The 11,442-nt window shown below is 40.4% G+C and overlaps 1 protein-coding gene across 2 annotated transcripts; it reads right to left on the reverse strand.

Annotated features, from left to right (window-relative positions):
* Positions 1 to 2,429: 2,429 nt before the first annotated feature.
* Positions 2,430 to 4,503, reverse strand: LOC106094636 (segmentation protein Runt). Of its 2 annotated transcripts, none has more exons than XM_013261876.2 (2): positions 3,745 to 4,503; positions 2,430 to 3,526 (listed from the first exon to the last, which is right to left on the reverse strand). In XM_013261876.2, exons 1-2 carry the CDS (start codon positions 4,331 to 4,333, stop codon positions 2,583 to 2,585), a joined length of 1,533 nt encoding a protein of 510 aa, XP_013117330.2. In that variant the 5' UTR covers positions 4,334 to 4,503; the 3' UTR covers positions 2,430 to 2,582. The 2 variants fall into 2 exon arrangements, with proteins under 2 accessions (XP_013117330.2, XP_013117326.2); XM_013261872.2 differs by having other exon boundaries at positions 3,736 to 4,503.
* Between the last annotated feature and the right edge of the window lie 6,939 nt (positions 4,504 to 11,442).

Raw genomic sequence — 11,442 nt, forward strand, 5'->3', positions numbered from 1 at the left:
CTTCTAATATGGTCTCCAACATTCAGTTCAGACCGGATTATAGCAATATTTTTCTTTTATCCTTTGTTTACCTTAAAAGAGATATCGGGAAAAGAACTCGATAAATGCAATCTATGGTGGAGGGTATAGAAGATTCAGACTCGCCGAACTTAGCACGATTTTACTTGTATTTTTTTTTTTTTTTTTTAATGCCGGCACGATTTTTGTCTCATACTTCACATTTTGAGGACCACTGTGGCACAGAAGTTAACATGTCCGCCTATAACGCCGGTGGTTATCCCCTTACTAATAATACTGTTTTTGTGATATGAGGTATCTGGTTTGTGAGGTGTGTGATTTGTGTCTGTTGATACTTGATAGAGAAAGTTATTGAAATTTTAAGAATTTTCAAAAATTTTGTTTTTTAAGATAGTTGTTGGTAGTGGAGGAAGATTTTGGCACAAACAACATTCCAATTTTGTTGTTAAAGAAAAATATATTTATAAATGGCAAATCAACAAACAATGTATAAAGTTGTTAGTTATTGAGAATTTGGTGGTTTGCTAAACAAATGATTGCTGGCACTCGATTTTCTAAAAGTTTAACTTCAATTGTTGCAGAAAAATTGACAAATTTTGTTGTTGATTTTTTAACAAAAGTTGCTTTTTTCATATATTTTGGAATGTGTTAAATCGTCTAAGTATTTTATGGGGGTCAAGAAAGGGATATTTTGATGTGTTGCAAACGGCAAGACAAAATAAATATAAACCCCCTTTTCTATGGCTGTAGGTACAAATATTTTACATATCCAAAGAAAATATTGCGCTTAAAAAGAATTTTTGACCGGAGTCGAAGTCGAGGACACCAACACTGACTCCGGCAAAATTTTTCGGACAAAGTTTATCCCATATCTTTCCATCGAACAAGTAAATAAACAAAGTAAATTTTTTTGATTTTTCCTTTTTCTCGAAGTATGGGTTGCCCAAAAAGTAATTGCGGATTTTTCATATAGTCGGCGTTGACAAATTTTTTCACAGCTTGTGACTCTGTAATTGCATTCTTTCTTCTGTCAGTTATCAACTGTTACTTTTAGCTTGCTTTAGAAAAAAAGTGTAAAAAAAGTATATTTGATTAAAGTTCATTCTAAGTTTTATTAAAAATGCATTTACTTTCTTTAAAAAAAATCCGCAATTACTTTTTGGGCAAATATCCCATATTTTCCCCGATTTTTTTTTTAAAGAAATAATTCGTGAAATATACTTGTCATAAAAATTGTTTCCAATGATCTCAAGTATTTTTTTTTTAATTTTTTCCTGCAAAGTTTATACCAAAGTTTTCCCAAATAAAAAATTAAAACACCTTTAAAAAATTTAATTTTGTAAAAATATTTTTTTTATATTTCGTTTTGAATTTTAATTTTTTTTTTCTTTATATATAATTGTCAACTATGTTTTTTTTATAATTCTTTCATTTCCTTTAAACTTAACCGCTAATAATACAATTTAAAGACTTAAAAACTAATAAAAAAAATAAAATCGTATTTACAAAACAAATTTTAATTACAATGTTGTATGAGAATTAGATTAACATTTCCCTTGTTATGATGATGGTTGGTTGAGCAAATACATTTTAAAACAATTTCCTTAAGAAAAATTGTCAATTGTTGCAAATTCGTTTGAAGAAGAGAGAGAGAGAGAGAGAGAAAAAAGATTTTTGTAGAATTTTTAAAAACTAAAAACATTTTGGTTCGTTTGCTATCAAATGAGTATCCCGATGGTTAATACTTAAAAACATATAATGAATGAGAAAGGAGCAACTAAAAAGGACTATTGCATCGACGACAAAAGGACGAACGAACGAACTCAGCGTACGATTTTATGAGTCGAGCATAAAAATTCGCCGGAATCCATAAAGAGAAGAGGAGAATTTTTTTTGGTTTACAAAAAACTAAAAAATAGGGGCAGACCTTTTGCAATAATCCCGGGGCAGGGGGATGAAGAGCCTTTTTGAGTAGCAGGAGGATGATGATGATGATGAGGAGGAGGAAGAGCAGTAGCTGGTTTGGGTTTTCAAATTCGGTGTAACTTATCACTATATCACAAGCATTTTGGTGTAGTCATTCAGGGGTTTTGAGAAGGGTTTTGAATGGGGTTTTGAGTTTTCTTTTGCAGAGAGGGAGAGAGTCCTGGCTCCCTTTGATGTATCACAAGTTTTTTTTTTTGCTTTGATTATCCAGCAAGTAAACCTTTTTGCGCAACACTATCTCAGTGTTTGTTGGCGGGGGGAAAGGGCCAAAGGGCCAAAGGAATGTGTTTTGAGGTTTTTCGTTTTGCCGTCGGCATTTCACACACACACACACACACAGACACTTCAATGATTTCCCTGGTTTACCTTAAGGCTGGTTTGGCGTTTGTCGCTGCCACTGCCACGCTTGCCTGGTTGTGTTCTTGAGCAGCGGACAGCTCAAGTCCTTGCTTTCTTTGCTGGCAGACATCTCAAATGCCGCCGCTTTCACTGGCCATTAGAATACGCTTCCATGCCAATTCCTTGGCAAGACGTAATACATGAAAAGCATTGACGATATCTTTCGCCCTCCTAACTTCTCAGTATGGGCGCCATACGGTCTTCTGTTGGCTATTGGCATTCTTTAGCTTGGTGGCGGCGGGCAGTGTGGTTTCGGGTGAGGATTGGCGGGAATGTTGTGAGGTTTCATGGAAGAGCGGCTTCATGGCGGAGGGAGCTTTCAAGTCGCAGCGTTGACGTTGGGCATTCTGCAAGGGCGAGGAACGTGTGGAATCAATTGACTTGTCCAGATCATCGGTGGAACCATTAAGGCTGGGCACTTGTGGACGCAAGATGGGCACAAAGGCAGATTTGACCACATCGATTTGTTCATCATCCGAATCGACATCGGAGGCTGATTGCTCATGCACCGAATTCGATTCCACAGAGATGTTTAGCTTTTGGCTTAAAGCCTGATGAGTGGGCGATGAAGATGAAGGTCTGGAGGAAGCAGGACTTATGTGGGCTGGGCTGATGTGTTCTCCCGAGGAATGGGAGCCCAAGGAGGTGTTATGCAAGTGACCAGGACGTTGACGCAAACCGGCAAAGTTGTAGGGATGGAAGGCGTGAGCATGGGCTGGTTTCTGATGAGCATGCATTAGATCCGGGTGTGCCGAGGCAGCAGCGGCGGCGGCAGCAGCAGCAACAGGATTAAAGGGAAACTGGGGCATGCTATAGGTGGAGCCGGGAGGCGAAGGAATCATGCTGGTGGCATTGACAGCATTGACTCCCGCAGGTGGTGGTGTTATTTGGCTGGGCAGGCGGTATTCGTTGGGTGAACCCGCAGCGGCTGTTGGTGGAGGCACCACTGTCTGGCCATTGGGCAAGGAGGGTGAGGTTTTGGCCAAGGCAGGATGATGGACAGCAGCGGCGGCTGCTTGATGGCGGAAGTAATCAGCATAGCCGTAGGTCATGTAGGCAGCATCCAACCAAGCTGGATTCAGCATGAAAGGATTGAAGGCCCCTGGATGAGGATAACCATAGCCTAAAAGGGGAAAGACAAAACAAGACATAAGTAAGGCTGGCTAAGCAATATCAAGGAAATGTTCCCAACTTAAAGGCAAAAATGAATGGAAACAAAAAATCTTTGGGTGGCCAGATATCCAAACCATCAACCAACTTCAACAGAAGTTTCTGATTTAGAGTTTCTGGCCACTTCAAAAAACCAAAAATTTGAAAAAACTAAAAACTTACTTTGCTTACTTCTTGGCTCCCGTGGTCCATCAACGGTGACCTTAATGGCCTTGTTGTATGAGGCTATCTGCACTGGATAGGTGGCTATGGTAATGGTGAGACTAAACGATTTGCCACGTCCCGAACGTCCCACAAATCTCAAATCATTGAATTTGGCCACCTGATTCTTCATGATGGCGGTGCTGTTCCTCAACTCGCCACAGTAGTTCTCATCATTGCCACACTTGATGGTGACCAAAGTGCCATCGGGCACATCATCCAAGGCAATAACTTTGAAGGCTCCTGGCAAGGATTTATTGGAGCGCCAGTGATTGGGCAAAGCCGAGCATAGTATCGAGGGTGAGCCGGTTTGCACCAACTCACCATGATATTCTTGCAGCATTTCATGCAGGCTAGCAAACATATCGGTCATGGAACTGGGCATTTTGGCGGCATTGGAATTGTTGTCCGGGGTCGAGGAACCCGTGGAACTGGCCGAGTTGGTATTGCGGTTATTTGTCTGTTGGTTATTGTTGTTGTTGGAGGTGGAGTTGTTGTTTTGGGTGGGCAAGGCTTGTGCAGGAGCAGCTACCATGGTGGGACCAGCAGGCAAATGCATCTTAAAAGATGTTCTAGGCGTAGATTTAGGGTAATCCAAAATAGTTGTTGATGGTAATCCAAGTATTTTTCGAGCGCCCTGGCTGTATACTTCGATCTTAACACTTTGAGTTTCGTTTAAAGACTGTTTTGAAAAATTCGATTTTCTCCAACACACACACTCACTAAAACACTTTTCTTGAGTTGGCTTTGCTCTCACACTTTTCTCTTTTGCATATTTTTCTTAAATTTCTTTTTGGTAAGATTTTCCGATTTTTCTTTTTCTCAGTTGTGCGTCGTTTGTTAATTTATTTTCGTTATGTTTGTTCTAAAGGTTGTCTTCTTTTTCTTTGTTGTTGTTTTATTTTTGTTCAAAAGGAAAACTCTGAACGTTTTGTGTATGGTTGTTGGTTGATTGGTAGGTTTCGTTTAATGTGTAGTGTGTGTTCTTAACACGTTCAAGTCGCTGAGTGAACTGACTCTCTGCAACGATCATCAGCAGTATTTGAAGAAAAATTGTGAATCGCTTTATGGGTCGTCAGGCACACTCACTCATGCACACACACACACACTCATAAGGAATAAAAGCAAACCCTTGTTCTCATACCCGAGGTTTATTGTTTGGTTGGTTAAGAGCAACCAACATAGCGACCAAACGACCCCTTAAAAACACAACACACTCAGGCACACACACTCACTCGCACTCGCAATGAGATGGCTGTTAAGGGTGCAGGCAGGCCAATACTAGCACAAGTCATAGTCACACGCAAACACACTCACTAGCTCGCTGAGAGGCCGAGCAACCGAAAGCAGGTATCAAGCAACCACCATGGCCGCAACAACAACCACACAACAACAGCAACGGTGGCGGCGGCGGCGGCAGTCAGCAAAAAAGAAATTTCCCATTTTTCCATTGTGGTATATGGACGACACCAACAACAGCAACACACAAACAGAATGGGGCATACAAAACACAAACAATACAACAACAAGCACAGAAGGGAAATATATTTTTTTCTGCACAACAACAACAGCAGCAAACTCCACGAAAACCATCATTATGAGCAGCCAACCATTCCAATGAAACTCCTCCGCTAGGGCCATAAAAAAACGAAAGAAAAAATGCATAAAAAAGTCATTGGGAGCTGAAAAGTTTTGTGTGCTTTTTTTTAATACCAACAACATTTCTCCACTCTTTGAGAGCCCGAGAGCATAAGAGAGCTAAAGCTCTCGCTTGGTATGTTTTCAAACGGGCCTTCCCTACTCAGCTGTGGGATGTAGGGAGAAATGGTGTGGGCGGTTTATTAAACACCAAACAAACCAAAGAAAAAATTATTTCTTATGTGGGAACCAACAGGCATTCTCTTTTGTGGCCGCCACATTGTTTTACCTTGCCTAACCCCCCACCCACCCACTTTAAAGGCTTGACGGGCCTCTCATACACATAACTCTTGAATGTGTAGCTGCGGCATATATACTTCACACAAATTTCTGGATTTATGAAATCTGAATCAAATATTGCTTGGCCGATGCGAGAGAGCGCAAGGTGACATATTAAACGGTTAGCGGAAGTTTTAAACAAAATATGATGATGTTCAAAGATTGATTTCTCAGTGTGTTGAGAGAGAGGTGAAACTATCTCTCTTAGCGGAAGGTTATTTTTCTTGTTTAAATAAAGTCAATGATTTGTGTGACATAAAATTCGATTATCGAGAAAATGTAGAAAATTGAAAACAACTGAATTTGTTTTCCTATTTCTAAAGAAAAAAAAAATAAAATTGCAAATTTTTGCCCATGAACATTCCACTAAGGAACAGGGGCAAACTTTCCACATATCAACGAGTGCAGTCCGATTCAAGTTTAAGTTCAGTGATAAGGGGCCTCCTTTTTATAGCCGAGTCCGAACGGCGTGCCGCAGTGCGACACCTCTTTAGAGAAAAGTTTTACATGGCATAGTACCTCACAAATGTTGCCAGCGTTAGGAGGGGATAACCACCGCTGATTTTTTTCTGATGAATGATGAATTTTTTTTTTTTGATTTTGATGAATCTGTTCCTAGATCAGATCTGAAGAGAAACAAGTAAAAAGTCATTAAGTTTGGCCGGGCCGAACTTTGGATACCCACCACCTCGGGCATATATGTAAACCCCATTTCGGCATCAAAATTGGATAACTTAAGCACCCAAATTTCACACGGACATTGAGTGGTCTAATAAATAGGTCACCAATCAATTTTGTAGAACAAAATATTGGTCTTTTTGGCGGATATATCCAATTATAAACCGATCTGAACCATATTAAGGTCGAATGTGGGGAGGTCTTAACCTACTCAATGTTTCAAATTTCAGCGAAATCGGGTATTAACTACAGCTTTTATGGGCTTCGGCCCCCTTATCGACAGATCGGTCAATATGGCAGCTATATCTAAATATAGACCGATCAGAACCATATTTAGGTCGGATGTTGTTAGGTCTTCACCTACTCACTGCTTCAAATTTCAGCGAAATCGGGTAATAAATAAAGCTTTGAAGGCCTTAAGACCCTTTATCGGGATATCGGCCTATATGGCAGCTATATCTAAATATAGTCCCATCTGAAGCATATTAAGGTCAGATGTCGGGATAACCCACTGTTGCAAATAAACCATGAATTCAACCATGTAAACGTCTTACAAACGAACAAAGCTGGCAAATTATTAAATTTTATAATCAAAATGCTTGCTCTGTTAAGAAAGTTCATCGCGCGCTTCTTCCATTGAGTGCCAAAGCTCATTTTTGGCTCAATGGGAACGTATATAAGCAGAATTATCGATTTCGGAGTGAAGATAATCCAGAAGCATTGTAAGAGCTATCAATGCATTCAGAACAAGTAAAAAGGCGTTAAGTTCAGCCGGGCCGAACTTTGGATACCCACCACCTCGGGTATATATGTAAACCACTTTTCGTCATAATCCGGTGAAAAATGCATAACTTATGCCCTTATAGCAGCTATATCAAAATATGATCCGATTTGAAAACAAGTAAAAAGGCGTCAATTTCGGCCAGGCCGAACTTTGCATACCCACCACCTCGGGTAAACCATCTTTCATCAAAATGCGGTGAAATTGCATACCTTATGCTCTATAGCAGTTATATCGAAATATGTTCCGATTTGGACCAAATAATAATAAATACAGTAGCTATATCCAAAAATAAACCGTTCAAAACCTTATACGATGCGGATGTCGAAAAGCCTAACATAAGTCACTGTGTCAAATTTCAGTAAAATCGGATTATAAATGCGCCTTTTATGGCTCCAAAAGCTAAAACCGAGAGATCGGTCTATATGGCAGCTATATGCAAATGTGGACCGATCTGGGCCAAAATGAAGAAGAACGTCGAAGAGCCTAATTAAACTCACCGTCTCAAATTTCAGCGACATCGGACAATAAAAGCGCCTTTTATGGCCCCAAAAGCTATAACCGAGAGATCGATCTATATGGCAGCTATATACAAATCTGGACCGATCTGTGCGATATTGCAGAAGTAAGTCAAGGGGCTTAACTTAACTCACTGTCACAAATTTCGGCGACATCGGACAATAACTGCGCCTTTTATGGCCCCAAAACCTTAAATCGAGAGATCGGTCTATATGGCAGCTATATTCAAATCTGGACCGATCTGGGCCAAATTGACGAAGGACGTCGAAGAGCCTAACACAACTCACTGTCTCAAATTTCAAATACATCGGACAATAAAAGCGCCTTTTATGGCCCCAAAAGCTAAAACCGAGAGATCGGTCTATATGGCAGCTATAAAAAAATCTGGACCGATCTTTGCCATATTGCAGAAGTATGTCAAGGGGCTTAACTTAACTCACTGTCTCAAATTTCGGCGACATCGGACAATAAATGCGCCTTTTATGGGCCTAAGACCTTAAATCGAGAGATCGGTCTATATGGCAGCTATAAGCAAATCTGGACCGATCTGGACCAAATTGAAGAAGGATGTCGAAGGTCTTAACACAACTCAGTGTCCCAAATTTCAGCAAAATCGGACAATAAAATCGCCTTTTATGGCCCCAAAACCTAAAACCGAGAGATCGGTCTATATGGCAGCTATATCCAAATCTGGGCCGATCTGGGCCATATTGCAGAAGTATGTCCAGGGGCTTAACCTTACTCACTGTCCCCAAATTTCGGCGACATCGGATAATAAATGCGCCTTTTATGGGCCCAAAACTTTAAATCGAGAAATCGGTCTATATGGCAGCTATATCCAAATCTGCATCGATGTGAGATAAATTGCAGAAAGTTCTCGAAGAGCCTAACACAACTCACTGTCCCAAATTTGAGCAAAATCGGATAATAAATGTGGGTTTTATGGGCCTAAATCGGCGGATCGTCTATATGGGGACTATATCAAGATATAGTCTGATATAGCCCATCTTCGAACTTAACCTGCTTATGGACAAAAAACGAATCTGTGCAAAGTTTCAGCCCTATATCTCTATTTTTAAAGACTGTAGCGTGATTTCAACAGACAGACGGACGGACATGTCTAGGTCGTCTTGGATTTTTATACTGATCCAAAATATATATACTTTAGAGGGTCGGAAATGGGTATTTCGATGTGTGCAAACCGAATGACAAATTGAAAATACACCCATCATTCGTTGATGGGCATAAAAGTTGGGTGCGGTTTATGGGCTGGTGGCATCATTGGACCGTACTTCTTCATATATAAGGCGATATTCCCCTTTTTTCGCCCCAAAATCGAAGAGTTTGACATGCACGACATATGGTTTCAACAAGACTTTTCATATGTCACACAGCATGCGTAACAATGGACTTATTGAGAGGCAAGTTCGGTGAACATTTTATTTCAGGTTCGGGATCGGTTAAGTGACCTCCTAGATCGTGCGATTTAATGTCTTTAGACTATTTTTTGCTGGGCTATGTTTAAGCTCGTGTGTATACAGACAAGCCCGCTCCAATTGACGCATTGTAAGACAACATTGAAGCATTTATTCGAGAGATACCGGCTGAAATGTTGGAAAGAGTATGGCAAAATTGGGCTAAGCGTAGGACCATTTGTGGCGCAGTCACGGTCAACATTTGCATGAAATAATCTTCAACGATTAAATTATATGGATCGTACTATCGATTCAAATAAAGGTTTCATGCATTTTTCTACCCCACACAATAGCATGGGGGTATACTAATCTAGTCATTCCGTTTGGAACACCTCGAAATATTCTTCTGGACCCCATAAAATATATATTCTTGATCGCCTCGACGTTCTGAGTCGATCTAGCCATGTCCGTCCGTCCGTCTATCGAAATCACGATAGCGGTCGCATGCGTAGAGCTAACCGCTTAAAATTTAGTTATTTAATATTGATGTAGGTCATAGGCGATTGTAAATGAGATATATCGGTTCAGTTTTAGATATAGCCCCCATATAAACTGATCTCCCTATTTGAATGCTTGAGCTCCTGGAAGCCGCAATTTTAGTCCGATTTGGCTGAAATTTTGCATGTAGTGTTCTGTTAAGACTTCCTACAACTGTGTCAGATATGGACCAAATCGTTCAATAACCTGATTCAGCTCCCATGTAAACCGTTCTCCCGATTTGATTTCTTGAGCCTTTTAAAGCAGCAATTTTTGTCCGATTTGGCTGAAATTTTGCATGTAGTGTTCTTTTATGCCTTTTTAACAACTGTGCGCAGTACGGTCCAAATCGGTCTAAAACCTGATATAGCTTCCATATAAACCGATCTCCCGATTTGAATTTTTGCTCGATTTTGGTGTTCCAAATCAGTCTAAAACCTGATATGGCTTCCATGAAAACCGGTCTCTCGATCATCTTTGTTCGGTTCCTAGAAACTTTAATTTTGTATAAATTTTTACCAGATTTCATGGTGGTGGGTTTCCAAGATTCGGCCTGGCCGAACTTAACGCCTTTTTACTTGTTTTTGTTTGCTTTTTTCACAATCATTTTTGTTTTGCCTTGTAAGTCAAGCTTTTCCTTAGGCATTACTTGACCTTGAATTCACTCTAGACCTTTACATGCAAGGCAAGTGCCTCGCCCAGCAATTAGTTGAAGATCCAAAAACGATCTACTGTCGCGAGCAATGTCGCGTGACGTTTTAGCCACACAGTAGGATGCCATATGCCCAAAGAAAAAACGGCAAGAAAATATCCTCCAACTGTGTGACACACAGCAGAGGTGTCCCAAGATACGGCTAACAACTCAAACTAGCTAACAAAGGAGGGACACTTTCAGCTAAATGACAACTCACTTTTAATATCAAATTAACACTTGCCATCCCATTCCCACATGGTTGACATTGAAGGACTCAAGAAGTAAACTCTTCTCTCTTGCTCCTTCCTTCCAACCCAAACTCTAAGCAAGGACTTGGCAAAGCCAGAGGAGAATTTCCTAGAAAAATTCAAAGAAGCAACAAAAAGTCTTTTGTTCTCCGAGGACATGGTGTATCCGGTTCAAGTAAACTGTTGTTGCAATTGACCATAGTTGGTAGTGGTGTGTCTCCCTACACAGTTTAAGGAGTACGTATTTACAGGAGCAATTTTCACGCTTGTCGTCAATTTTCATTCATCGCCGCCTGCTGCTCATCATGGGTCATTTGTTGATCACAGCAGCCATCCTACACACAGCCTCGTCGGCAATGGCATGGTTTAAGATTCTCAGTTGCCGCTGAGCTCTGGCCGTGTGAGGATCGATGAGCCCCCATAGGCTCGATCGTTCTTCTGCGCACACGCGGTATGTGGTGCAGAGTGCAGCATGTGTAAGCCAGCCAGCCGGTGTTTGAGATGTTTTACGTACGTGGTCATCATGCCGCTTAGCTGCTTGCTTGTAATTATCAGCTTGTTAGTTGTAAATGAGCGTATAATTTTTTTTTTTGTTTTTGTTTAGTTTTTCAAAATTTGTGTTTGAATAGCTTCCCGAGCTGAGATTATAGTATCCGAGAGCAGCAAATGAGAAAAATTATGAAAAATGTAAACAACCATGGTGTTTGTATTTTGTGAGTGAGTGTTTTCTTTTGGAAACTTCAAATGTTGCGACGGCCTTTTCTGAAGCTAAAGAAATATTTTTATGGAGCGATAAAAAAATGTTGAATGAGAGACTTA

Source organism: Stomoxys calcitrans, chromosome 4 (genome assembly GCF_963082655.1).
Source record: "Stomoxys calcitrans chromosome 4, idStoCalc2.1, whole genome shotgun sequence".
Taxonomy (NCBI): Eukaryota; Metazoa; Arthropoda; class Insecta; order Diptera; family Muscidae; genus Stomoxys; species Stomoxys calcitrans.